Source organism: Cheilinus undulatus, linkage group 17, assembly GCF_018320785.1.
Source record: "Cheilinus undulatus linkage group 17, ASM1832078v1, whole genome shotgun sequence".
NCBI classification, from domain to species: domain Eukaryota; kingdom Metazoa; phylum Chordata; class Actinopteri; order Labriformes; family Labridae; genus Cheilinus; species Cheilinus undulatus.
Genome location: NC_054881.1, coordinates 35,746,215 through 35,773,605, shown reverse-complemented (window position 1 = coordinate 35,773,605; position 27,391 = coordinate 35,746,215). Strand labels below are relative to the sequence as shown.

The 27,391-nt window shown below is 39.6% G+C and overlaps 1 protein-coding gene across 2 annotated transcripts in view; it reads left to right on the top strand.

Moving 5' to 3' along the window:
- Positions 1 to 27,391, top strand: part of LOC121524995 (membrane-associated phosphatidylinositol transfer protein 2-like) — an 89,623-nt gene that overhangs the window by 53,645 nt on the left and 8,587 nt on the right. For both annotated transcript variants that reach the window (XM_041810664.1, XM_041810665.1), the window contains 21 exons: positions 2,240 to 2,454; positions 7,781 to 7,902; positions 7,989 to 8,222; positions 10,210 to 10,551; positions 10,639 to 10,734; positions 12,601 to 12,705; positions 12,819 to 12,883; positions 14,652 to 14,742; positions 15,036 to 15,189; positions 15,287 to 15,476; positions 15,561 to 15,680; positions 17,733 to 17,944; positions 18,707 to 18,882; positions 20,266 to 20,436; positions 20,555 to 20,695; positions 20,863 to 21,024; positions 21,822 to 21,970; positions 23,606 to 23,722; positions 24,787 to 24,903; positions 25,014 to 25,162; positions 27,150 to 27,299. In XM_041810664.1, the coding sequence (XP_041666598.1) occupies positions 2,240 to 2,454; positions 7,781 to 7,902; positions 7,989 to 8,222; positions 10,210 to 10,551; positions 10,639 to 10,734; positions 12,601 to 12,705; positions 12,819 to 12,883; positions 14,652 to 14,742; positions 15,036 to 15,189; positions 15,287 to 15,476; positions 15,561 to 15,680; positions 17,733 to 17,944; positions 18,707 to 18,882; positions 20,266 to 20,436; positions 20,555 to 20,695; positions 20,863 to 21,024; positions 21,822 to 21,970; positions 23,606 to 23,722; positions 24,787 to 24,903; positions 25,014 to 25,162; positions 27,150 to 27,299 (3,278 nt within the window). The remainder of the gene's footprint in view (positions 1 to 2,239; positions 2,455 to 7,780; positions 7,903 to 7,988; positions 8,223 to 10,209; positions 10,552 to 10,638; positions 10,735 to 12,600; positions 12,706 to 12,818; positions 12,884 to 14,651; positions 14,743 to 15,035; positions 15,190 to 15,286; positions 15,477 to 15,560; positions 15,681 to 17,732; positions 17,945 to 18,706; positions 18,883 to 20,265; positions 20,437 to 20,554; positions 20,696 to 20,862; positions 21,025 to 21,821; positions 21,971 to 23,605; positions 23,723 to 24,786; positions 24,904 to 25,013; positions 25,163 to 27,149; positions 27,300 to 27,391) is intronic.

The window sequence follows — 27,391 nt, the reverse complement described above, 5'->3', positions numbered from 1 at the left end:
ATATCTATGAAAAGATTTGAGGGGTCAGATCATCAGCTGTGATTTTGCTGAAGGAGGTGAAATTCTGAAAAAAATAGTTTTGTGTTTTTTAAAGGCTTCTTCAAAGTCCAGCTCCCCTGAACTCTTCTAAAACCTAAACTCTTGTCTAAAACCTAAACTGGCCACCGAGTTTGGATTGTTTGACTCTGAGGAGATGATCTGTGAGGAGGAACTTGATGAGAAACAGACGGAGAGCATAAATAAGATGTGCTATGTGAGTGAAAGAATGAAAAGACAAGCAGTTTCTTTTTTCTTCCACATGGCAGTAGTTTCCTTTCCAGCTCATCACTTTGCTTCTGCTGCATCATCCATCCACATCTACGTGGGCAGAGGATTTCACAAGGTTAGACAAGACCGTAAAGAGAGACAGAAGTACTGTGTCAGGCCTGCTGGCTTTTAATGTGAAGTCAGGCAGGTGAGCAAATTGTTATAAGATGGACCTGTCCTGGCTCTGTTTGTTTTATTTTCTGAAAATTAATGGAAGAAAAGAAGTCAGTTGTTCACCTCACCATTTAACCCTCTGCTATTACACTGGACATTTATGTCAAAAAGAGTGAATATTTCACGTTTATTTTGGGATCATTTTGTCTTTGTCACTGCAAATAGGCATCATTTTTTTGCAGGAGGTTTTTTTTTTCTTGAAAAATTTTTAAATTTCAAATTAATTTTTAAGAGCTTACAGTTTACGCTGTGCAAATTCACTAACCAATTAAGCCTTTTGTGGACAACAGCTGCCCACTGTGAAAAAAGTAATAATTTAAGAATTATATAAAAAAGAAAAATTCCTATTTTTTTTTTTTAATTCTTATTCTTTGCACCAATTTAAGTCCTGGCCTAAACTTATAATTTCATGAGTTATTTTCTTAATTTCTTTTTTCAAACATAGTCCTGGATATCTCACAGACAAATAATGTATGTCAAAGACATACAATTTACACAGTTGAGTATTTTCCATGTTTTTGGCTCAAGTCTTAAAATCAACTTCAGTTCTGATCTAAACTACCAAATACTAAATTATTTTCTGGATTGTAACCCTTTAAATGCCACAAAAAATGATTTATTTTATATATAATAAATGGTGAGAGGCCTGAGGGTATTTTAAAAAATTATAGTGTCAGATGTGTCAAAGATTTCCAAGACAAGAGATTATGAAGCATGATTAGTTTTTTAAGTAATGTCCGATGTAAAACTTTACTCCCTTTGAGCCATTTGTGGCCAAAAATGTCCCATTTACTCCAGTTATAACCGTGATTTTAATTTCTCAGCCATAGCAGAATGAAACTATGAATTTTGTAATGTTATTGATTCACTCTGAAGAAAAAAACAGAAATACAACAAAATGTAATTTGATGCATTACTGTTTTTTGTGTAGTGTCAGATTTAAATCTTTATTTTCTATTTAGGCATTGGTAGACAAAAATGTCCACTTACGAAAACTGTTATCAAAATATAGTCCTGATCAAAACTACCAAATAATAAATTATTTTCTGGATTTTAATCCTTTGTATGCCACTTTGAATACATGGTGTCACTGTTTTACATGGAAATCAAACACAAAAATTCGTTTTTTATTTCTAAAGAAAAATGAGGGGGCTGTTTTTTTTTTTTTTATTATTATATTGTTGGCTGTCAAAGAATAAGCAACAAAACTGATTTAGATATATGATCAGTTTTTTGTCACATCCAAATGTCCCATTTACTCTAATTATAATCATGATTTTTAATCTCTCAGTCATAGCAGAATAAAACCATGAATTCTATCATGTCAGTGATTCGTTATGTAGAAAAACAGAATAACAGTCACGTTTGTTGACTCTACAGAAAAACTAATCGTGCATCAAATTAATTTTGTTGCTAATCTTTGACACTAGGACTAAGCTATAACTAACTAAATGAATTACTGTAGCTATGCAGATGACACACAGCTCTACATTTCAGTGACCCCAGGTTAGGGTTAACATCACACCTTTGTCCTCTTTACCTGCAGGAACTCTTTCCAGACCTCTCTGTTTCACATGATTTTACATCCAAAGTGGACAGTGGTGCTTTTAGTATTTCAACTGTTTGGCTGCTTAATATGCAGACTTTGAAAACCAGTGTTGTTCCAGTTGCAGTGGCATAACTCTAAGCATAAACTTCATCTCACCCTCCTCTCTCTCTCTCTCTCTCTCTGTCCTGTCATATTTCTGCCACTTTGCAGAAAAAGAGCCGAGAGGAGAGCTGCGGCGAGGGCAGCGGGGTGGAGATCCTAGAGAACAAGCCTTATGAGGACGGACCCGGGGGTTCGGGTCAGTACACACACAAAGTCTATCACATCGGCAAACACATCCCGTCCTGGTTCTGTGCCATCCTGCCTCAAGCTGCTCTACGAGTGGAGGAGGAGTCCTGGAACGCCTACCCCTACACACGGACCCGGTGAGATGACCACACCAGACTCAAACCAACAGATCCCTTTGCTTTTCACAGCAATTCGCATACTTTTTACAAGCTTTTCAATCTTTTCTAGGCCTTCTCTTTGCCACAACATGCAGCCTTGAAACATGTTAAAACAGCTGCAGTGGATCCCTCTAGGGAAAATGATCAAAATGATTACACCAAAGTACCTGAATAATAAAGCAAAACCACATGCTTTTATTCCAGTTTTTTTACTTTAGAACAAAAAGAATCACCTTTGAGATTGACCTTTTCATTGAAATTAAGATGCTTTTTTATAAACAGCAGAAGCTATTAAATCACTCTGTTACATCGACCAGAGTTTATTGACTGAACAGTAATTTTTATTTCACTGAACACCAGTGTTGCTGGCCAATCACTGCCTCGATCAATCACTGTAAATTCAGGTACAAGAGGCACTTTTAATACCTATTTTTACATCTAAACTGTGAGCTTTGGTAGCTTTGAAAAAGGCAATATAGCAGCCATTTCTGTAAATCAAAAAAAAAGTAGTTAACAGTTTATTTTAATGGCCTGTTAATACCTAGTGCAGATATTTTACTGTCTAACCATAGTTAGGTGTTTTTTAGCTTCTGTGTACAGCTTTACTTCCTCCTGCTGGAGAAAATATATGAGAATGATAAACAATTATACACCTTATAGCTTAATAAATGTTCTGGTGAAGTGGTGAAACAAGCACTGAAGTACTGTTCAAGTATGGTTTGAATTCTTGTACTCTAAATGGATTTGTCAATGTGACATGACTTTGTTGTACACTTCTACTAAAGGTAATCTCTAAGGAAGAAGAGCCCTTCAGTTTACATCTTTAGTCAAGCTTAATAGATTTCTGATTAAGTTCAATTTTTATTCTTTAAACCTAAATCTATGCTCTCTTTATTTTGACTGCAGTGCAAAACTTGTGATTATGTACTTCTAGATTGTGGTACGGCTCCTTTATGGTTGTTTAAGTATAAAAATCTGACCTTTTACTGTCACCTAATTTTTGGTATCAAGCCAAATTCTTTTTTTCTCATAGTCTGATCTCAAAATGCTCCAAGAAAGCTTGTTTTGCATACTTCTACTTCTAAAAGACATACTACTGGAATTTTCTGGTTTATCACATTTTTAGTTTGTAGTTGGCACATAACATGCATGTAACTGTGCAGTTGACAGGTTAAAAATTGAAGGTGCGATCGGGTTCTAAAATCTACAAAGACGGCCTTATCAAAGATCTTCAAAAGTATATCAGAAAATGGGGAGAAATCCAGGCACTCCAAACATAAAAATAGTAAATTTGAGGAAGGAAATACTTCAGAAAGCCTAGCCCTGATGAAGACCGATCTGGCTGAAACATGTTGGCTTTTTAAAATGATTTGGCCATTATAGTAAAGGCTTTTTAAAGTGTTCCCTACCTCATTTTTTACTATTTTTGTGTTTGGGGTGCCTGGATTTCCCCCCTGTTCTCCAAGAGCTCCCAACCTCAGTTTATTACTGAAGCGCCACCATCACACTGGGCAGCCAGTCAACCACCCTCCTTTGTTCATTACGAGGAATTACTTGATAATTGATACATTACTACCAGGTAAAAACGTACCTAATATTATCAAGTTATTGGTTGGTAAAAGTCAATTTATAACTAGGTGATTTTCACTTATAAATGTAATATAACTGGGTAATTATGGCCCACTTAAATAAAGTGCTAATAAGTTGGTATTCTACCCTAACCCTAACCCTCATAATATTCTGGCAATTCGGTAATTTGACAATATGTAATTTCTTAGTAAACTAGATAATTTCTATATTTGTTGCTTGATATTGACCAGGGATTTTATTTATTTTGGCCCACTGATCTAAAGTGAGTCCTTCCTGAATAATTTTTAAAGTAATATTTAGGGTAAGGGGCTTAGGGGCCTAGGGTTTCGAGGGCTAGGGTTAGGGTAAAATACCACTTAATTACCAGAGAATTGCCACAGTATTTGGAGGAATTACTTGGTAATCAATACATAATTATCAGGTCAATGCTTCCTTAATATAATTAAGTTATTACTTGGTAAAATGTCAACTTATTAATAGGTAATTACAATGGAATTACTATAGAAATACTAGGTAACTAGGGTCTACTAAAATAAAGTGCTAACCAAAAGTATATTACTCTTAAAAAAGGTCATACTCCTCCAGGGATCCTTTCTGTGAAGTGTCAGCAACGTAAAACAACAACGGGAGCTTGTCAGTGGAAAAAATAGCAGCCGTTACAATCACTCACAATCATTGCAACCTTTTTCTCTGCTGTCACTGAGGCAATCTACAATTGTCTTGTACCTAACCCTTACCCTGTATGTAAAATAAGAGCCCTGGTTTAAAATACAGGATATCTTCTTCATGTAGAGACTGTGATAGAATGTGAAATATAGGGGAGCAGGGGATTAATGGACTTGATTAGATGCTCTTGATTATAATCCACCCCATAAAATGTTTGAATGGAAAATGACTCACCACAGGTATTAAAGATGATTAATGCTCGCTCAGTTTGAAGTAAACTATTAGAAAATGGCTCTGAAACCAGCCTGAGCTAAAACATTTGCTTTTAGGCAGCTGGCATCATCTCCAGTCCAAGGATTGACCTCTGAGTAATAAAATGTTGTTAATAGTTTTTATTGTACGGCTTTTAATCCCATAAATTTAACAAATGAAACAACCTCATCCTGGTTTTTGCTGAGGGAAGCGTTTTGTTATTTGGAGTGGTTTCAGCTGAATGATCACATTTTCATTAACAGCACGCACCGTTGCCAACATTTTATGTTCGCCTGATTTCTTAATATTTCACACTGCTCAGTCAAGTCTATTTTTTTATGCCGGTGTGGCGTTGCGTTCTTGGCACTGATTTTTGAATTCTCATAGATTAGATATGAGGGATTTCATTAACAATTTGTAGCTCCTCCATTAGGACATTAGAGGCCTTCAATATAAATGTTTTTATCAACCTCTCACTGAAAGAAAGGGAAGTTTTTACATTTAAACAAATATTACATCCAAGTGTTTTGATAGTTTTTCTGTTTTTGTGAAGTTTTCTGTTAGTTTGCCTGGTTGTTTTTAACCTTTTGGCCTAAAGTAGGTGGAATGAGATGGAAATTACAGATTTTTTTTCCATTGATTTTTCTCTGTGGATATCAGAGTCTTTATTTTGTGCCAGAAGTTTCTTCATGAAATCAACCTCAGTCTATCTGACTATAATGGGTCTGCAGATCCTCTCACTTAAACGCGTCTTTCGGAAAAAGCTGGTGATTTTCCTTCCTCCATGTGAGCTAATTTGCACCATTTCCAGCTGAGCTGTCTCGAGAACCAATACTTGCCAACATGAAGCCTGAAGGAATCCGAGTTTAAAGCTAAAAAAAAGAGAATCAGAAAAGAACTGCAAGCAGAATGGAAAAAAGAACTTTACAAAGTAAGAAGCACACATGAAGCTCCCTCTTAAACTGTGTCTGTTTCATACAGTGCCTATAAAAAGTATTCACCCCCTTGGATGTTTTACCCTTTTGTAAATTTTATAAATCAATCATGGTCGGTGTAATTTGGCACTTGTGTCTGGAAGGTCCAGTCTCTGGTTAATTAGTATTGTTGGCTACCATTACACTGTGAGGACAAAAGAACACTCCAAGCAACTCAGAGAAAAGGCTGTTGAAAAGTTTAAGTCATCAAGAAATTGCATCCATCATTAAGAAATAGAAGGAATATGGCACATGTGTACATCTGCCTGGATCAGGCCGTCCTCACAAACTGAGTGAGCGTGCAAGAAGGAGACTAGTGAGAGAGGCCACCGAGACTCCTATGACTACTCTGAAGGAGTTAAAAAGTTCAGCAGCTGAGATGGGAGAGACTCTGCATTCAACAACTGTTGCCTGGTTTCTTCACCAGTCAAAGCTTTATGGGAGAGTGGCAAAGAGAAAGAAACTATTGAAAAGAACCCAGATTAAATCTCCACAAGAGTTTGCCAGATGGCCCTTTGGAGACTCCATGGTCAAGTGGGAGAAAGTTCTTTGGTATGATGAGACTGAAATGGTGCTTTTTGACCACAGACACTATGTTTGGTGGACACCAAACACTGCATTTCACTACAAACACACCATCCCCACTGTGGCAGATGGTGGTGGCAGCATCATGCGGGATTCTTCTCAGGAAAATCCTGGAGGACAATCTTATCCAGTCTGCGAGAGAACTACCGCTTGGGAGAAGATTTAAGGAGATTTAGAGAATTTGTGGCTTGACTTGAAAAGGGCTGTTCACGCCTGATCCCTTTGCAACCTGACAGAGCTTGATCAGTTTTGCAAAGAGTACAATTGCAGTGTCCAAATGTGCAAGCCTGATTGAGACCTATCCACACAGGCTCAGTGCTGTGATTACAGCCAAAGGTGGATCTACTAAATGCTTACCTGAAGGGGGTGGATATTTATGCACTTATTTTAATTTAAATATTTTATGTTTGATTGACTTTATAAAAATCTGTTTTCAAACATTGTGATGTTTTTTGTGAAAAAACCTAATTTTATTGACCTTGATTGATTTATATCATCAATAAAGGGTAAAATATCCAAGGGGTTGAATACTTCTCATAGGCACTAAATCTGTTATTTTGACTATCCATGATAACTTATGCTGGATGCACTTGGTCCATCGCAGTCCCCCATGCCCCAGATGTCCTGTCTCGTCATGTCTCCGTACTCTCCTTGGCCTCAATCTTACATAACTCCTCTCAAGTTCTTGAGACAGAGATCAGCAAAAACACTGACGTCACAACATTAATCAGCACATTGGGTTCAGATGAGTTCACTATCTTACAGTTATCCTTACAGATGCTTAGCAATGCAGTCCAAACAATGACCATGTGCCCCAGTGCTGTTTATCAGTCACCATGCAGTCATCTGGGGACAAATCAGCCTCTTTCTGAGTTTATGGTAACTGCACTGCAGAATTTATATGAGTTGTCATGCACAAACTTAAGTTTGTCTGTAACTATAGCGTTGACATTCCTATTATTTTCATAACCAGAGTTAAAATAGGTCTGGGCCATTCAAATGCTTCATACATGTGCAGACAGTCTGGATCTGTCACACAGGGTGAGGCTACAAGTGTTGTGTTTTCATCAGGTTATCATTGCTTCAGCAATTCTGAGAGGAAGCTTTATTTGAAGTTTGAAGTTTTATTGTAGTTTTATTCATACAACCACATGCCCAGCGAACATGAGCTTGCCTGAGCAGGTGATGGAGGAAGGTGCATCATTAATATTGACACCTCTATGCATCATGTTTCTCAGGTATACTTGTCCTTTTGTGGAGAAATTCTCAATAGACATCGAGACGTACTATAAACCAGATACTGGAAACCAGGTGGATGTCTTCAATCTGTCCTCTGCCGAGAAGAGACAGAGGACGATAGGTGAGTCTGTCATCATTCACACAATGAAAAATCACCTCTGCTACCATAAAAACGCCATTCATAATGATGTTTTTGTCCCTCTGCAGACCCCATAGACATCGTCAAGGACTACATTGCTCCTCATGAGTACCTGGTGGAAGAAGACCCAAAGCTGTATCAGTCTGTGAAGACGAAACGCGGCCCTCTGTCTGATGACTGGATCGAGGAGATCAACCAGAGCCCAGGCCGCTGTCCTGTTATGTGTGCCTACAAACTCTGTAAGGTGGAGTTCAGATACTGGGGCATGCAGTCCAAGATCGAACGCTTCATACACGACGTGGGTAGGTATAACAGAGGGAAAGTGTGTCCTTAAGAGGGTTTGAATGGCTTCAGGGCCACTTTTTTCTCCTGTTTTATCCTATAAGCCAAGTGTTTTTCTTAAACTCTACAGAAACCTTAAGAAATCAGGAAACCAATGTAAAAGTTTGGCTTAATTCCAAGACAGACATAAGATATTTTGGGATCTCAAAGGTTTACCTTGAAACATAATATCATAAATTTTTGTACAGGAAAAGGAAAAATAAACCCCAAAAAGTCTGCTTTAAAAATAATTGAGACAGTTAGCACCGGTGTAAAACAGAAAGACGACAAAAGAAACCCCAGAAACTTGGTGACAAAAAGGGGTCTTTTTGAGATGAAAAATTCAAATAATCTACAAAAAGTTGGAGATGAAATTCAAATGTGTCCTTTAAGGCAGGGGAATGAGCCAGAAAGTTCCAGCAAGCTTTTAAAAGTCCTGTATTCAAACTAAAAGTGAACATTTTGTGAGTACAAGGTTATAGAAAAGAGGATTTCTTCAAAGTTGCAAAAAAAAAACCATAAAAAGTAAGGAATAACCTCAGGAAGAAAGAAAAAGCTCATTTTAAAAAATATTTGTTGAATAAACTGCACAAGGAGGTCCCAAACTTTTTAGCCCAAATCCCCCATAATAACAGTACCAAAGACTCCCCAACGACTGGGGACCCCCACTGTACCTGAAGGTGGCTGAGTCATAGTCAAATACAGCCATGTTTGCATTTTTCTATTTTAAATTCAACATTTTTATGCATAAATATTTACAAAAATTGGTGAAATATACAATTTAAAATCATTTAAAAATATTCTTTATTTTTTGGAAGCCATCTCGCGACCCCTTGAGGGGTCCTGACCCCCAGTTTGAGAGCCATTGTACTACACTATTAGGTGCTTTAAAGTAACAAATCTTCTATAGCATTTAAATTTGATTTTAATATCAACAACGCAGATTTACAGGTGCATCTAAAAAATTTCTAATATCATTAAAAAGTTCATTTTTTGTGTGATTTAATTCAAGAAGTGAAACTTCCATATAGTCTAGATCAGGGCTATTCAATTACAAATTCAACTGGGCCAAATTTGATAATTAAAAAAAAGGAGCCAGTCCAGACATGTTTGCTGCCAAGTTAGCAGCTGGTAATTTCAAATTTAGAACCAATACATATCAATTTGATGAAAAATATGCACTTTTTATTCATAGACTCCCTTTTAAATTTGGCAACATGACAAAAGCACATCAAAAATGCACAAAAACACAACAACAGAGCTGTATTTGAACATAACCTGAGGAAGTAGAATGTTTTTTTCACTTGAATCAAAATGAAATAAATAGAATGAAAAAATAAAATGAAATTCTGTAAATAATAATTATGGTCACATCTTACCCAGGCATGTCTTAAAGTGCATAAAGCCTAAATTAGCACCGTTGTAGATATAGTTGAAAAGGACATGCTCTGTACTTGGTATCTTGGGGCTGCTTCTGTCAGCATCAATAGCCACAGAGTGTTTCATTCATTCAAAATGGAATAAAAGTCTCAAAAATGGGCAGAATGTGGCAAAAAAAGAAGTGGCAAAAACTGGAAGAAAAGGGGCAAAAAAGTGCAAATAAGGGCAATAGAAATATTCTGACAAAAAAAAAAGTTTGACAATTAAAGTCTACTGTATGTGTGGAAAACAAACTTATAAATGTGACTTGCAATGTGTAATTTCTGAGGTCAGAGTTTCTCTTTTTTAAGGTTTTCTGGGGAGATAATATTCCAAATTAAAACAGAAAAGAGCCACAAATCATCACAAAAGATGCACTGAGTATCACTGCTCTAAACTCTCATGTAGAGCCAAAAACTGAGGAATAAAAGAGCAAATTGTGTTTTCACTGACCATAACTCCATATTTTAAAGGTTATGTCATAGAAATCCAATTTGTTCCCTCTAAAAGGATTTTACCTGCTTCTAAATCCTGGTTTGTGTCTCTCAGGTCTGCGTAAAGTCATGGTTCGGGCTCACAGACAGGCATGGTGCTGGCAGGACGAGTGGTATGGCCTCACCATAGAGGACATCCGGCAGCTGGAGCTGGAGACGCAGCTGGCTTTAGCGAAGAAGATGGCCCAGTACAGCCTCAACGAGGAGGGCGGACCAGAGACCAATGGCTCCTCTGTGAACCAGGATCAGGATCAGGGAGCGGACGTGGGGGGGTCGACTGCAGAGACAGAGGGCGAAGGAGTGGGGAAGCTGGGAGATGCACTGGAGACACGAGGGGAGCTTACCAAGCAGTGGTCCACCTCCTCCAGGTCGTCCAACAGATCATCAAAGAGAGGAGGTGAGAGTTTTAATTCATTTATTCAGCAGATATAAACTCATTTATCATCAGAGTAGTCATTTGATTAATTTATATGTTTGTTCGCAGGGAGTCCGTCTCATCAGAGCATCTCAGAGTGGAGGATGCAGAGTATCGCCAGAGATTCTGAGGACAGCACAGACGACGAGTTCTTCGATGCTCACGGTAAGTCATCGTTTTCTGCACAAGACGTCAGAGGTAGTGTTGAGAAGTCTGTCCCTCATTTTGGTGTTCTTGTTCGGTATATGATTTAGTCTTTTCTCATGTCAGAGTGTATTAATAAACTAGCGCTGTCAACATTTTTAGATGAAAAATGTGCTAAAAATCTGTGCTGATTAATTGCACTCTGATGCCATCACACACCCAGCTGAAACAGCTTTGACTGGAACACGTGGATAAACTTGCTATGCTCTTAATTTTATCATTTTATTGTTAAATCTGTATTCTACAGACTAAACCATCCTGGATTGACTAGTAAGGGAACAGTGTGCATTCAGTCTCAACTTCTTCTGTTTCAGAAGCTAGTAGAAAGTTTCGATGGCATTCAGAAGCCCGTCCTTTCTGATTGTTTTGTTACTATTATTATTTAATCCACCCATAATGCAATCTTTCTCAAATTATCCACATATACTAATAATTGCAATTAATTCATTACAATTGAATTGAATTTATTGTATTGTTTTTTAAAGTGACTGACAGCAGTAAAAAATGTTAAATATGACTACATTATTGAATCATTTCATCTAAATTTGAGCCTTTAATTCCCCCAAAACTACTACACTGTAGCTAAACTTAGCACAAAAAGTCAAGAGATTTGTGTTTGATTGATTATTTCTTTGTTGTAACAATGCTTTTTGGCAGTAAGTCTTATACCACTGGGTAGTCTGTTTATTTCCCTTTTAAATGGTGCCACATTTGTAAAGATCATGCATTTGTGGGATGAGCAGCAGAGCTGAGTATGTGGGATGCAGCCATGAAAAATTTGCTAAATATTCTCCACCAAACAGCTTATTTTGCTATTGCTCAACTAGACCGTTTTCTCACCCTGTCAGCACTTAGGAACCAGGCCGGGCTCTACAGATGTTTTCTTTTTTTTAAGTTTTTTTTTTTTTAATGCTTTTATCGAGAGAGAACAGTGGATAGAGTCAGAAACAGGAATGAGAGATCAGGTAGAGACATATGGGAAAGTGGCACAAGGCGGATTTGAACCTGGGCCACCTGCAAACATGGGGCGCACCTTAAACCACTAGGCCATCTGCACCCCTATGTTAGACAGTCAAGGTTAGCCGTACAATATGGCTGAGGACTCTCTGCCCAGACAAAAACAGACCACACACAGCCGATCTTTGGTCTCATAGGGCTACTAGGTGGCCTGCCACAATTGCCCATTACCGTCAGGTCTGTTTGTGCTGGTGTTGGCAACACATGCACTCGAACCTGAACATGTGGACGAACATCCAGATTCTGCCCATGGCAGTTGGATTGTCTTGCCAAAGTGTGGAGAGGACGTGGAGAACCTTTTACTGATTGCTGCACCGAGAGAGTAACATCTTTTGGTGGGGGCAGTGTGACATGTGGGGCAGCATCTCCCTTTCTCTCCCTCCTGGCAAATTGCCAATATGCCTTGTTTCTTCAGACTTCAATCATCCAATCCTCAGTAAAAACACCAAACAAGAGTCCATGTCAGAATAAGCTGTTTGGCATTGGCAGAAGAGATTTGGCAAATTTTTCCTGTGTGCAACCCACATACTCAGCTCTGCTGCTGATCCCTCAAATGCATGATCTTTACAAATGTGGCACCATTTAAAAGGGAAATAATCAGGCTTTCTGACAGCATAAGATTTATTGCCAAGAAGCATTGTTACAACAAAGAAATATTCTACCAAATACAAATTTCCTTAATTTTTGTGCTAGGTTTTTATATACAGTAAAATCATCTCAAAATGTACCTGATTAGAACCAGGGACAGGGTTGAATATACTTGTTGTTCAAAAAGAAATTCAAAGGTCGTCTTCTCTGTGTGTCTCTCAGAGGACTTCTCAGACAATGAGGAGATGTTTGCCAAAGAGATCACAAAGTGGAGCTCCAACGATCTGATGGACAAGATTGAAACGATAGAGGTGGACGAAGCTCACGGTAGGATAGCTGTTAACTCACACTGAATCTAATTTTAGGTATTACTATAAATGCTGTATCAGATTCTGTGCTCTGACAGACAACACCTGAATGATAATATGATGTTTTCACAGAGACGTTGTACCAGGAGTCTGGCGGGGAGTACGCCGTGATGAGTAACGAGGAGAGGGTCATGGAGGTAAAGCTTCACATAAATCCCTTTATAAAATAACTCTTGCATAAACTCCTCCTCCTAGATTAGCTTTCTGTATCTTGCATGTGGTGTAAAATTAGAATCAACTTTCTGCTGAGGCCATCAGATGAGTTTTTATTTCACCAGTTTTAAAGGCTAAGTTTTTATGAAACCTGGTTGGTGGTTTGGATGATGGGGGTGAGAAAGTCTTTGCTTTTCAGTCAAATCTAGGCCACGGATGTCAGAGTGAATTTATTTAAACTTGACAGGGAAGAAGTGATTTAATTTTAAAGTGCATGAATAAGATGTGCTGCTTAGAAAGTTTGTAAATGTACAACATTAATAAAATATGAAGCTTAATTTATCTGACTGCATAGCTCAAAGCAGAGACACAGCTGTACATCAAAATAAGTGTGAAGTTCACATCTTAGGACCCCATTTGTTTCCAATAAAGAAGAGCAAACTGAATACTTGTAGCAAAAGCACAGCAGAATATGTTAAAACAAAGATGAAATCCTGCTGACAGGAATAGCTTAACAACAAACCATTGAGTAATCAGTTTAATTGTTACATCATTGAATAAGAAAACTCTGATCGTTATATTCAGATTAACTAAATTACTGTCTGAAAGGAAATACTTGTGCCCTTATAAAATGATAAGCACTCAGTGTGTAGACCCCTAATCTTAATTTATTCCTCCAATCATTACTGAGAAGTTACATAACCTACCACATGGCCCCTGGTTGCCACAGCATCACCACTTCCAACAGACCCAGGCTGTCTATATGCAAGCTCCAGGTAGGGAAAATGCTGCTACCTACCCTACCACATGGCACCTTATTGCCCCCAAACCTGACTACTTAGACTGAAGGGCTGCAAGAGCTGGGACATCACTGGGGTTGTCAAGAGGAAACCTCCCATCAAAGGTGTTCTGTCCAGTCAGTCCCCTGACACCTCAGTGAGGCTGGGCAGTGAGCTCTGGTAACCTGGAGCCACCATCCTCCGTGCCAGTTCCTTTATTTTACACAGTTACAGTTAACAGATTTATCAGTGCAATGCACATGTGATGTGGGGCATTTTACCACAGTGAGCTTGAGACAACACATGATATTTTACACTGAATGTTCCATTTTTTGATTTTCTATTTTCTGACACTCTGTGGCTGTTCAGTAGTGACAAGAGTAACTCTGTGACTTTTTAATGGTCACCAAAGTTATTCTGTGACTGTTGGGGGTCATCTTATTAATTTGATTACTGTTACTTGGTCATCTGAGAGAATGAAAAGAAAACTCAGACAGGGGAATCAGAGCTAGGTTGAGGTCCTAGCACTCACCCCTGGAAAACTGGACTGTTTCTTTACCTTTCTGTACCCCAACTTTTTCATCTGGCAAGAGAAGATGAGCAGGTTTCTTCTTCCTTTGATAGGGCTCCCACTTGGTATTATTCCTCCTATTCCTATTATTCCTGACTAATTTTAACTACTTCCTTTGACTTGTACTCTACTGTCTTTTGCAAACTCTTGTCCTTTGTGGCTTAAATCCTTAACAAACAGTCCAACACCACCACAACCACCAAATATTCTGTTTATTGCGAGTTAAAAGAGACCTGTTTGTCTAGTTTGATGCCAGTTTACCCATTTATGAGTTTATGGATTGGATTCAGCATTATCAGTTTGGTGCTGATTTGTTTTCCTGTCTTTTCTTTCACTTTTCAGGTTTTTCCTATAAAAATTCCTGGCTCATTTTAACCCTTTTTTCCATCTTTGTCCCCACAGAATTGCTCATCTCAACAGTGCGTCCAGCCATCTAAAATTCATGTCCTCGTTCTGGTCCTTCATGGAGGAAACATTCTGGACACCGGCTCTGGTATGGCATAAAATAAACCAACAATAATGAGGACAGTTGTAGTAGTTTGAGAAAGGTGTGAAGTTTGAGAAAAGACTGTAGTATGAAAGCAGCAGCTCCAAATACTCGTAGACTGCTGCTTCTCTTAGCTTGTCCTTTGCACTTTATGATATGCTGGATTGTTTTTAGCTGTTGTCACTTGAAACAAGGTCAGGAAGCAAATGTGGTTGCAGCTCAGTGATGATTGGATCTTAAAATATCTGTAGACAATGATCCAGAAATATAGCATTAACAATTAAATTGTTTGTTTAAAGGCGAGCAAAACAGCAAGCAGGGAGATGGAAACACTCTGAGTGGAGCCTTTGAGACCGTGATGAGGGTCCATTACCCCGCCGCTCTGGGCCGCATCGCCATCCGGATGGTCCCATGTCCTGCTGTTTGTGTTGACGCATTCTCGCTCGTCTCAAAGTGAGCAAAACTTGAGAATTTTGTCAGTCTACCCTGGCATGTGTACAACCTGAAAATGTTTAACATGAGATAACGATGTGTCTGCTCTGTCTGTCAGCCTGAGTCCCTACAGCTACGACGAGGGATGTCTATCCAACAGTCAGGATCACATCCCTCTGGCTGCTCTGCCTCTTTTGGCCACATCCGCACCGCAGTACCAAGACGCTGTCGCAACCGTCATCCTACGAGCCAATCAGGTGTACAGTGACTTCATTAAGTCTTTAGAAGGAGAGACTTTTAACGGCCAGGTGAGAGTGGAACCTTGCTTTTTGATGCATGTAGACAGCAGGCTGCGTATTTTTGTAATGCTTTTTTCTGTCCTTTATTTCCAGGTGTGTGTCATTGGGGACTGTGTCGGGGGGATTCTGGGGTTTGACGCTCTCTGCAGCAGCTCTGTGATCGTCTCAGAAAGCCAGAACAGCAGCAGACGGGGCAGCGCCATCAGTGTTCAGGTATCACTATCAAATATCTTACATCAAGCAGCCCTTATGCTCTGTTCCAGATGGCGTAGGACTAAAAAGTATGCAACAAAGTGAGAGCTGGTACGTGTAAACTGAAGGGAAATCTGTTAACCAGGACTTTAACAGCTGTAACTAAAAATAACTCAAGTATGGAGGTACTCTCTGTTAATGGTAAACCTTAATAAATACATATGCTCCTCTGCTTAGGTGTCAAAAAACTCGTGTTGTTATCAAGTTAATCCTTTCTGAAAGTGATCCTCTCTTCTACAAGAGAATATGTACAGTTGCTCTGTCACTATCAGCCCTTTTTTCTGATAACATTTGATGTTATTCACCTGGAATGCCTGAATGTTTGATATTAGAAAATTTAATCTGCAATACAGACCTTTACTGGAACAAGCATCAGAGAATAAAACACAGTTATCTGCTTTGTGGGGCTGAATGCTAAGGTAAGCAGCATAATTTGCTAATTCTACAAAACTCTGATGTGCTGAAATACATTAAAGTGACAAAAATATGGTATTTGCATTGAAATGATTTAAAATACTCCTTGCAGGTGACTACTGTCACAGTTTTGTGCTCTATTTTGTCCAGGTTATACAATGACATGTCATTTGATTACCTCCTCCTCTGATTTATCGGGGAAAATTATATTAAATACCACTACAACATAAAATAAATCAATGTGATCATTAACTGTAATACTGTACAATAACTCTAGGACCATAAGAGTCCAGACTCACACCTTTGTGTGGCTTAAGTTAAATGCTAACATCAGAATGGTAGCGTGCTTAAAATGCTAAAGCTGAAATTCTGGTGTTGTCTGGTTTAAAGGGGACATATTTTACCCTATTAAGACAAGTTTATATTGGTCTCAGAGGTCCTCAGAACATGCCTGTGAAGTCTGTTGCTGAAGAAACACTCCAGTATTGGACTTTTGCAAGTCTTAAACCCCCTCTGTTTCAGCCCTGCTCAGAACGAGCTGTTTCCGAGCTGAGCCGCCCCTCTCCTGATATTGATGTGGCTTAATGGATATGGCTCTTCTGAATCTCCTCTCACCTGGCAGGATTAGGAGAGGAGGGCAGAGCTTTCTTCCAAGCGGGGAGGGCAAACCGAACCCACATGACATCATGAGGGGAAAATCTGAGAACGGCTTGTTTCAGCACGCATTTTCTGAAAGGTGGAGAAAGAGAGAGGGGGAGGAATGGATTTTTCTGTTACTTTAGGGAATGGTGGACAGGCCAGGGGCACATATTTTTGTTTAAAAAAAAAAGCCTGAAAAAGGGATTTTTGCATAATATGTGACCTTTAAAGTTATCTGTATTTATCATCTTTGCTTGGTGTGATAGCATGCCTAAGTTTGCTAAGCACTTGACACGAAGCTGTTAATCATAGAAATATCATTAGATAAGTAATATTATGGTCAAAGCCAACTACATACAAATTATAATGACCTGATTATGACACTAGAAGAAAAGTTGTTCACAAATACTTTAAGTGTGTCCTAAGAGAGTTATGCAGGTGCATTTCAAGACTTTTTTGTTGTAATCTTAATGATTACAGCTCATGAAAATTATGGAAAAGTCTAATTTGCAAAGGTTTTCTGAGCCCTCATCCTCTCACTCTGGTTCAATACACACAACCACAATCATGGGAAGACTGCTGACTTGACTCTTGTCCAGAGACAATCACTGACACCGTCCATAAGGAGAGTAAGCCTCAGAAGGTCACTGCTGAAAGGGAAGGCTGTTTTCAGAGTCTGTATCAAAGCATATTCATGGAAAGTTGACTGGAGGGGAAAGTGTGGTAAAAAAAAAGAAGAACAAGCATCAGGGAGGATTGTAAAACAAGGCAGATTCAAGAACTTAAGGGAGCTTCACAAGGAGTGGACTGAGGCTGGAGTCAGTGGATCAAGAGCCACCACACAGACAGGTCCAGGAAATATACTCCAAGTGTGGTGCATTTAGTTTTTAGTGTGGTCATGAACTTGTAGCTAAAGAAGATAGTCTTTGACCCTTTTCTTTTGTTTCTCTGTTTCTTCAGGACACAGATCTTCTTTCTCCAGGTATTGTCATAAACAGCGTCTCTCCTTCATCGCCATCCCTTGAAGGAAGCCGCCATCTCAGCCGCAGCAACATCGACATCCCTCGCAGCTCCGGGCCTGATGACCCCAAGAGGCAACTTCCACGCAAACGCAGCGACTCGTCGACGTACGAGCTGGACACCATCAAACATCACCAAGCCTTCTTGTCCAGGTGAGACACGGAGAGTGACACTAAAGTGACAAACTTTTCAGCCAAGTCATGCCAATACAGACAGGTAACTTACATGATTATTGAGTATGCTTTTTAAGAAATATCTATTTTTTTCTTTTTGTAAAATTTCAGTTAAAATTCCATACAGGTGTCTTTTCAAAGCCTGGAACGTCTGTAGCAGTTTTCTCTTCAAAGCCACTTCACTCAGATTTATCAACAAAAAAGTTTTAGATTCAGTCTTGTTTCACACAATCACTATCCTGTTAATTTCAGATGCTAATTACACACAATCAAACAAACTAAAAGTTCCAGTGGACTGACAATTCCTGTGTTATGTAATGTAGAATTACTGCTTTTGTCAATGCAGTCATGGGGTTCAAAAGTGAGCAGTTAAACTGGTATTTGTGGTTACAAAAGCATTTAAACATAACCCCAACTATGAGGTTTTAGATGCAGGAATCCTTTGTTTATTTCCTTAAGACTGTGAAATTATTTTGCAACACTTGAGCCTGTTATAGGCTGCAGGCTTAAGAAATAAATTCCAAAATATTTTGCTCTCTTAAGACATGAAGCTAAAAAATGAGAAAACAGGGTCAAAGTACCAAACTTCCCTGAAAAAATGATGCAAAATATTTTTACTTTTTTAATATTTTTACCAAGTTTTAGTGTAAAAATCTAACTGCATTTTAAACTTAATAACTTTGTGATTTAAGCTCCTGAGTTAGGACATAAATAGTGATTGTTTATTGTCTCTCTGAGCAGTCTTCACTCCAGTGTTCTCCATGGGGAGCCCGGATCACGGCGCTCCAGTAACAGCACCATGCTGGAGGGAGGATCTTTGGGAAAGTTCGACTTCGAGGTGACAGACTTCTTCCTCTTCGGCTCTCCTCTGGGGCTGGTGCTCGCACTGAGGAAGACTGTGGTGCCCTCATTAGATGGTGAGGAAAGTCTTTTTTTAAATTTTGTAGTGCTGTTGTTTGATCATCATGCCTCTAATGAAAGTTTTCATGTAGAGAGTGTTTTACCACATGAGCAGGAAGTAAAATGTGTTGCCTCTGATGTTTTTTCCTGTAAGATCAATGTCTGCAGCTGTAGGTGTCAGAGGTCAGAGTTCAAGTCTCTGATCCCAAAGGCTGAAAATATTCTGGCTGAGATGAGACAAGGATGTGATTAAAGTCAGAGCTCACTTGATTCTCACTGTACTGTTTTTCCTTTGGGCTTTAAAGAGCAGAGGCTGCTGAACTCTGAATACACAGCGCCTTTAAAAAATGAATAAATACATAAAAATATTTTCACCCCCTTGGATGTTTCATCTTTTTATTGAGTTTATAAATCAATCATGGTCAATATAATTTGGCTTTTTTTTTGAGGAAAAATTACAAAAAAAATCTCTTTAATGTCAAAATGGAAAACATTTTTACAAAGTAATGTCAATTAAAGAAAAATATTTATGCATAAAAATTCACCCCCTTAAAAGTGACTGACCTAATTCAACAGAGGTCCTGTAGTCTCACAATTAGTGAAAAAGGGATCACCTGAGTGCAGTGAATGTGTCTCAAGTGATTGTAGTATAAAGACACCTGCATCTGGAAGGTCCAGCAGCTGAGGTGGGAGACCATCTACCCTCCACCTGTACAAGCCTTCCAGGGCTGGTTGCTGGAAAGCATCCCCACAGCATGATGTTGCCACCACTGTGCTTTACAGTGGGGATGGTGTGTTTTTGGTGATGGACAGTATTTGGTGTCCACTAAACATAGCGTCCTGTCTGGTGGCCAAAAAGCCCCATTTTGGTCTCATCATACCAAAGAACTTTTTCCTACTTGACCATTGAGTCTCCCACATACCTCTTGGTGAACTCTACTTGAGATTTAAATTAAGTTGTCTTCAAAGCTTTGACTGGTAAAAAGAAAGAAACAGTGCAACAGTTGTTATGTGCAGAGTCTCTCCCATCTCAACTGCTTGAAACTCCCTCAGAGTAGTCATAGGTGGAAATGCTTTTGTATCCCACTCCTGACGTAAACTTTTCAGTAACCTTATCTCTGAGTTTCTTGGAGTGCTCTTTTGACTTAATGGTGTAATGGTAGCCAGGAATACTGACGAACCAGTGACTGCACCTTCTAGATTCAGGTATCTTTAGACCACAGTGACTTTAGACACATTCACTGCACTCAGGTAATTGAAAAAGCCAAATTATATTGACTAAATCAATAAAATGTGGGTTAGATACTTCTTATAGCCACTGCAGATCTGGATGACTGCCACTGGTTAGGTTTTTCATTTCTTTTTATAACCCTGACTGTTGGCTTATTTCCCCTGTCTAGTGTCTGCTCTGCGTCCGGCCTGCCAGCAGGTCTACAACCTGTTCCATCCAGCCGATCCCTCTGCGTCCCGCCTGGAGCCGCTCCTGGACAAACGATTTCACCTGCTGCCTCCTTTCAGCGTTCCCCGTTACCAGCGCTTTCCTCTGGGTGACGGACACTCCGCTCTCCTGGGTGAGTGCTTACAAACGTGGGCCATTTGACTGTAATTTTTCAGTGTTTATTCTTTGCTCTGAAGGGGAAATTCTTTTGTCTTTCAAACCTTTCGCCTTGCTTTCATCTGTCATTGTAGTTGACACCATTCAGAGTAACCCTCAGCTTCTGATGGAGTCGAGTGGCTCAGCATCACAGCGCTGTCAGGAAAACACCGTCAATGAGACGTCTATCCCTGTGCCTGTTTTAAACTGGCAGAGCTCACAGCTCCACTCTGAGAGTATGTATCTGTTTTTAATGCTTTATTCCACCTTTTTTATTACAGTATGAGTCTTAGCTCCATCTTTTTGTAAGATTTGGTTGTTCATGTTGACATGATGTATAGAGAAAGAGAGCTTTTGCTCTTTGCCCTCCTTGTTCCTCTAACTCCTCTCTTCTGTCTCTCAGCGGATTCTCCTCACTCTCACATGGTTGTGGACAGTCAGTATCCCTTCTCCACATCACCTGGAGTCCCTCACCATCGGTGTAACCGTAGGGCGAGCGAGGCCAGCCTGGCCAGCCAGGTGTCCGGGTTAGCCGACTCTTACACCGCCTCCAACATCGCAACCAGTGAGTTTACTACCTTAGCTTCTTTGTGTGATCCATGTTTTGTTCTACCAGCTGACATTTTAAGTGTTGACGCTCTGATTTCCTCCCTCCAAACATCCCCCCCTCGTGAAGTCAGCACACCCAAACGGCCGCGGCTGCTGACCCAGCTGACTCTGCCCTACAATAAGTTGTCATGTCGGAGCTCGTCCTTTCGCTTACGACAGAAAATCCGACAGGTGTTCCCGAAGTCCAACGGGATGGATTCTGAGCAGAGCTCGCTTGTTAGCTCTGACAGTACCTCTAATGCCACTTCCGACCTCACCGATGTCACCTCTGACATCACAGACCTCAACTCGGTGCCCCCATCACCCAGGGTGCTGAAGAACGTAGAGCAAGGTATCCTGGGATTTGCCGTGTAGAGGACATGGAGGAAGGATGCAAGGCTCCATCCTCATTTCCTGTGCTCTGTCCTTCCTCTCTCAGATTAATCTCCTGAGTAGAAACAAGATCCAGAATCCTTTGTGTGCGGTTGTTTTTTTAGCTCAGTTTCTTGCGAAGGTTTTCTACATTTTCCAGAAAAAAATAGACTAGGTTCTCCTGGATCCTGAGTTTTTTTTGCAAGTGTTTCAAATCTCTGTAGAATTAATTAGTTTTCTCCTTTTTCAACCCTTAAAACTTCAACTTCCTGCTGTTTGTGAAACTTTACATCTCTAGATGAGCACAACTTAGATTTGCAGTGGACACAATAAGCAAACTTCAATAGGCTGAGTTCCATATTGTTAATTCTCCATCCTCTCCATGTTTCCTCCCATCTCTAGTTGCTTCTCGATGGTGGGGCAGTAAGAGGATGGACTACGCCCTGTACTGTCCAGACGCCCTGACAGCTTTCCCCACAGTGGCTCTGCCTCATCTCTTCCACGCTTCGTACTGGGAGTCCACAGATGTTGTCTCTTTCTTATTACGACAGGTTTGTAGGGTTTGCATTACTGCATTTTCGTCTTTTAAGCCATACTTTGGAATTCGAATTCAGAAAATATTTGATGAATTGCAGTAAAAGGTAGACAACTTGGCCAAGATCAGCTAACTTATATGAAAAAAATCTTTGATTTTTCTGCATCTGGTGAAATAAATAAATATCTTAAAAAAAAAAGAAAAAAAGAACATCTGATCCACAGCTAGCATAGGAGTTACATTATTGTTTCCAATAAGGAGCAGTGCATTCAGAAAGACTTCAGACCCCCTTCACTTTTCTCAGTTTTCTTAAGTTGCAGCCTGATGCTACAGTAAAAAAAAAAAATATTTTTATTCTCACAAATCTACTCAGAGTACCCCATCACGACAAAGTGAAAACAGAATTTTCAAATTTTTGCAAATGAATGAAAAATAATAAACTGAAATTTCACACTGACATACGTGTTCAGACCCTTCGCAAAGCACTTCAAGTTTAGTTCAGGCTCCTCCCATTTCTCTTGATCTTTGCTGAGATGTTTCTACACCTTGGTTGGAGTCCACCTGTGGTAGATTAAACTGTTTGGACCTGATTTGGAAAGACACACCTCTCTATAGAAGGCCTGACAATAACCAAGCCATGAGCTCGAAGGAACTGCCTGCAGAGCTTAGAGACAGGATTGTTCTAAGGCACAGATCAGAGGAAGATTAAAAAAGGATGTTGCACTGAAAATTCCCCAGAGCACAGTGGCCTCCATAATTCTCAAATGGAGGAAGTTTGGCACAGCCAGGAAGAACTGGTTGCAATGCTAAAACTGAGCAATTAGGGTAAAAGGGCCTTAATAAGAGAGGTGACCAAGAGCCTGATGGTCACTCTGAATGAGCTCCAGAGATCCTGTGTTGAGATAGGGCAAAGTTCAAGAAGGACAACCTTCACTGCAGTTCTGCAACAATTTGGCCTTTATGTTAGTGTGGCTAGATAGAAGCCTCTTCTTGGTACAGAATGCATGAAACCCCAACTTGCATTTTGCAAAAACTCCATGTGAAAGCCAAGTGGGCTGGTACTTGTATTCATGATCCTCAAAGGGTGACTCCCAGTAACTTTGGTGATCATCTGACTGAGCAAATCACAGACATACGCAACCTGGGCATGAGCGATTTGAGAGGGTTTCTATTCTTGTTTGCTCATTAAATCTTAGCACCTGCAAAACGTCCTTTATAAAATCATGGATCTTTTCAACTAAATCTTCAGCTAAAGCCATTAATGTAGACTTTTTATCCCAGAGCCAATGTACTCCACACTTCAGCCAAAACTGCAGCAATTTATCATCAGTTAAAATTGTTAGTTTGAACAATGCAAATTTACTTTAATCTCTGTGAAGATCCAGAATATAATGATGAAGAATTGCAACAGATGGATGCCATCTGATAGAAGCCAGGAGAGTAAAATACCATCTCAGATTTCACCACACTGTTGCAGCAGACCGCTGTGTCATCATATTATCTTTGGCCGAGCTGTAAGTGCTGAGGCAGCAAAGAATCCCGGCCAACGAGGAGATCAGGATGACTATTAAACTAAGTTTACTGTTAAACTCTCTAAGGGAGTATAAAAATGTGTTGTAGGTTTTAGATTAATACATATTGTCTTCTGTAGGTGATGAGACATGAGAACTCCAGTATCTTAGAGCTGGATGGGAAAGAAGTGTCTGAATTTACGCCATCCAAACCTCGAGAAAAATGGCTACGAAAGAGGACTCATGTAAAAATCAGGGTAAGTCTTAATTGAACTTTGTATTTTTTTTTAATGGCATTTCAAAACAAATCAGCTGTATAAAATGTTTTTTCCTCCCTTGCAATTATGGAGAGATCCTCACAATTAAGTTCTAGCAATCATTTAATTAGAAACCTCTTTAACTGTTGAGATGTAAATTTAGTTTTAGTGCCAATGAATGAACATTAAAAACCCCCAAATCAAAAGCCCTATCACACTCATGCAAAAGTTGTAAAAATTTCCTGAATTTAACAGGGTGAGATGCATGTGTGAACACAGACATTTGAGATTTTCATCCAGACCTCACTCTGAATTTTTCCTGCCACCATCTGAGAAGTTTACAGTTTGCCTGAGGGACAGACATGAACAAGCAAGTCAGCAAATATTCTGGGTAGATTACCTTGAAGTTTTCTAGAAAAACTCAGGGGTGCATGTATGGAAAGGGCGAAACAGAAAAAACTCAATTTACCAGTTATTTACACTTTTGCTGCATTCTTAAGAAATACATTAGTCCCTTTGTTTTAACTGGTTCATTGTGTTGCATCAATATAAAATGGAACTGCTTGAATTAATTTACAGGATTCTCGGTATTCATTTTTTGTTTCAGATGTACCTGTTTGTCTTAAGTACTGTTGTAAATGAAAAATCTTTTACCTATGATGATTTTTAATACTGTTTTATAGGTTGTTTAAATAAAGATTGATTTTTTCCCACAACTGTTGGTCAAAAACTCCATAAGGAGAATATGGTTGCCCAAATGTTGCCTGATAGATGGACCCCAGACCAAAATAACTCCACAGCTGGTAAAGTTTAAGCACTGAGCTTAATTAACATTTTAATCAACTTTGAGCTTCCCTCATTTGAACGCTGGCAGTTTCAACGTTTAAAGACCTGATGCAGAGACTTTTGAAAATAATTCAAATTGAAAAACTTGGAGGTAAAAAGGTCAAATCCCCCACAATCCCTAGTTAAAATGACATCAAAGCCGTAATCCCAGTAAATTTAACATGCTGACAACATGAGTGCACGTATTCTGATTTCCTGTTTTGTCCCTTTTGCGTCAGAATGTGACGGCGAACCACCGTGTGAATGATGCTGTGTTCACGGAGGACGGAGCCCAGATGGTCACGGGGCGTTTCATGTACGGCCCTCTAGACATGGTCACCCTCACTGGAGAGAAGGTAGTGATGACGCCCAGCTGTGATGCACCAAAAAAAAAAAACCCTCCTACATAGCTTATGTAATGCTAACACCATCCGTGTCATTAAGGTCATTGTGTTATTTCCTGCAGATTGACATCCACATCATGACCCAGCCTCCCTCTGGAGAGTGGGTGTACTTTGACACAGAGCTCACCAACAGCAGTGGACGCATCTCTTATGTAATCCCTGAGAGCAAGAGGCTGGGTATTGGAGTGTATCCTGTCAAAATGGTGGTCAGGTACGATCAGTCTCTCTCTAACTCAGGCTGTCTGGAGGGCTGGGGCTGCATGATGCAGGTCACCAGGATGCAGAAAAATGTGATACCTTTATGGTGGAAAAAATCAAATCCCTGGTTCAGATGAAAAATGGTTTCATTTACTGGATTTACTGTGTGTAGTAAACTAGAAGGAAAATATGAGGCCAGCATAGGCCATGCTATAATGGCAGTTTTTACATCCCTGTGTCAATTTTCTCCACTGATTTGATTTAGAATTGTTTTGGAGTCTTTTTGCCTTTATTTAATAGGAACTGAAAAGTGTCAGGAAATGTGTGTAGAGAGAATGGGCACCTATGCTACCAACTAACAGGACCCAATTTGTCATTTTTCTTGAAAGGAATGACACCTTAAAGGGCACTTAATCATTGTAAAAAATCTTTATTTAAAAAAAAAAAAATCCTTGAGGGCTATTTACCCTGCTTTCTCCCCCAAGGTACCACCCCAAAAGTCCAGTGCATATGAAAAGGTTTCACTCCCTTGGATGAGGTACTCTTTTCTATTTTATAAATCAGTCATGGCCTTTTCACAAAAAAACATACAAAAAAACTCTTTAATGTCAAAGTGAAAACAGGTTTCTACAAAGTAATGTAAATTGATTAAAAAATAAAATATCCCTGGTTATTCAGTATTCCTGGCTACCATTACATCATGAAGACAAACGAACACTCCAAGCAACTCAAAGAAAAGGTTATTGAAAAGTCCCCTGGAGTTCAGTTAAATCCATCATCAAGAAATGGAAGGAATGTGGCATGTGTAAATCTGCCTAGATCAGGCTTTCCTCACAACCTGAGTGAGCGTGCCAGAAGGGGACTAGTGAGAGAGGCCACCAAGACACCTATGACTACTCTGAAAGCATGTGGGAGACTGCACGGTTCTTTTGTTTGTTGAGACCAAAATGGTGCTTTTTGGCCATCAGACAAGACACCAAACACTACACATTACCACAAACAAATAATCCCTACTGTGAAGCACAGTGGTGGTAGCATCATGCTGTGGGGATGCTTCTCAACAGCTGGCCCTGGAAGGCTTGTAAAGGTGAAGGGTAAAATGAACTTGGTAAAATATAGTAGGACAATCTTATTCAGTCTGCAAGAGAACTGTGGCTTGAGGGAAGACATTTTTTTCAGTGAGACAATAACCTGAAACATGCAGTGAAAGCAACACAGAAATGGTTCCAAGACAACGAGGTGAACGTTCTGGAGAGGCTGAGTCAAAGCCCTGACATCAATCCAGTAGAGGATTTATGGTTGGACTTTCAAAGGGCTGTTCAAGCCCAATCCATGTGCAAACTGAGCAGTTTTACAAATAAGAAGAGTAAAATTAAAGTGTACAGGTGGGCAAGCCTGATTGAGATTGATTGCAGCCAATGGTGCATCTATTAAATATTTATCTAGTCACTTATTTCCCATTACGTATTTTTATTAAATTGACTTTAATTTGTAGAAATCTGATTTCACTTTGACATTGAAGAGTTTTTTTTTGTAAATTTTTGTCAGAAAAGCCAAAATATATGACTGATTTATAAAATTAATACAAGGGTTAAACATCAAAAAAACAATTGTGTTTCTCCATTCACACATTATTTGGCAAACAACTGTGTTGTCCTGACTCAAAAGACATCCTACTAAGCCCTTTATACATTTTCGTTTGAGGCTATTGCATCCCTCTTTCTACAAAGGCCATCCTTTGCTGGTTGGCATCCTCGCTGGCCTTGTGTAGTTGTTTCCATTAAAGTTGCACTTATTCACATTTTCTCCACCAGGAGATCATCTCAGAGCTCTGAGTTAGATTTTCTTCATTTGAAGGGCGCTTTAGCAGCTTTTTAGTCTTTTTACTGCCTTTCCATGCTTGAATCCACTTTAGTCATAAGTCCTTTAGGTAAAATAATCATGATTTTACTTGTTTATTTCCTCTTTGACACCCCCCCCCCGGCTCCTGTCGTCTTAAGGGGTGACCACACATTTGCAGACAGCTATCTCTCCATTGTCCCCCGAGGAACAGAGTTTGTCGTGTTCAGTATTGACGGATCATTTGCTGCCAGCGTGTCGATAATGGGCAGTGACCCAAAGGTTCGAGCAGGAGCTGTAGACGTGGTGAGGTAGGGATCCCCCCGAACTTTCGGTTGGTTTATTTCACAGCCAAATGTAGATTCTTACAGGGCATCGGGGAGAAGAATTAATGCAACTGCTG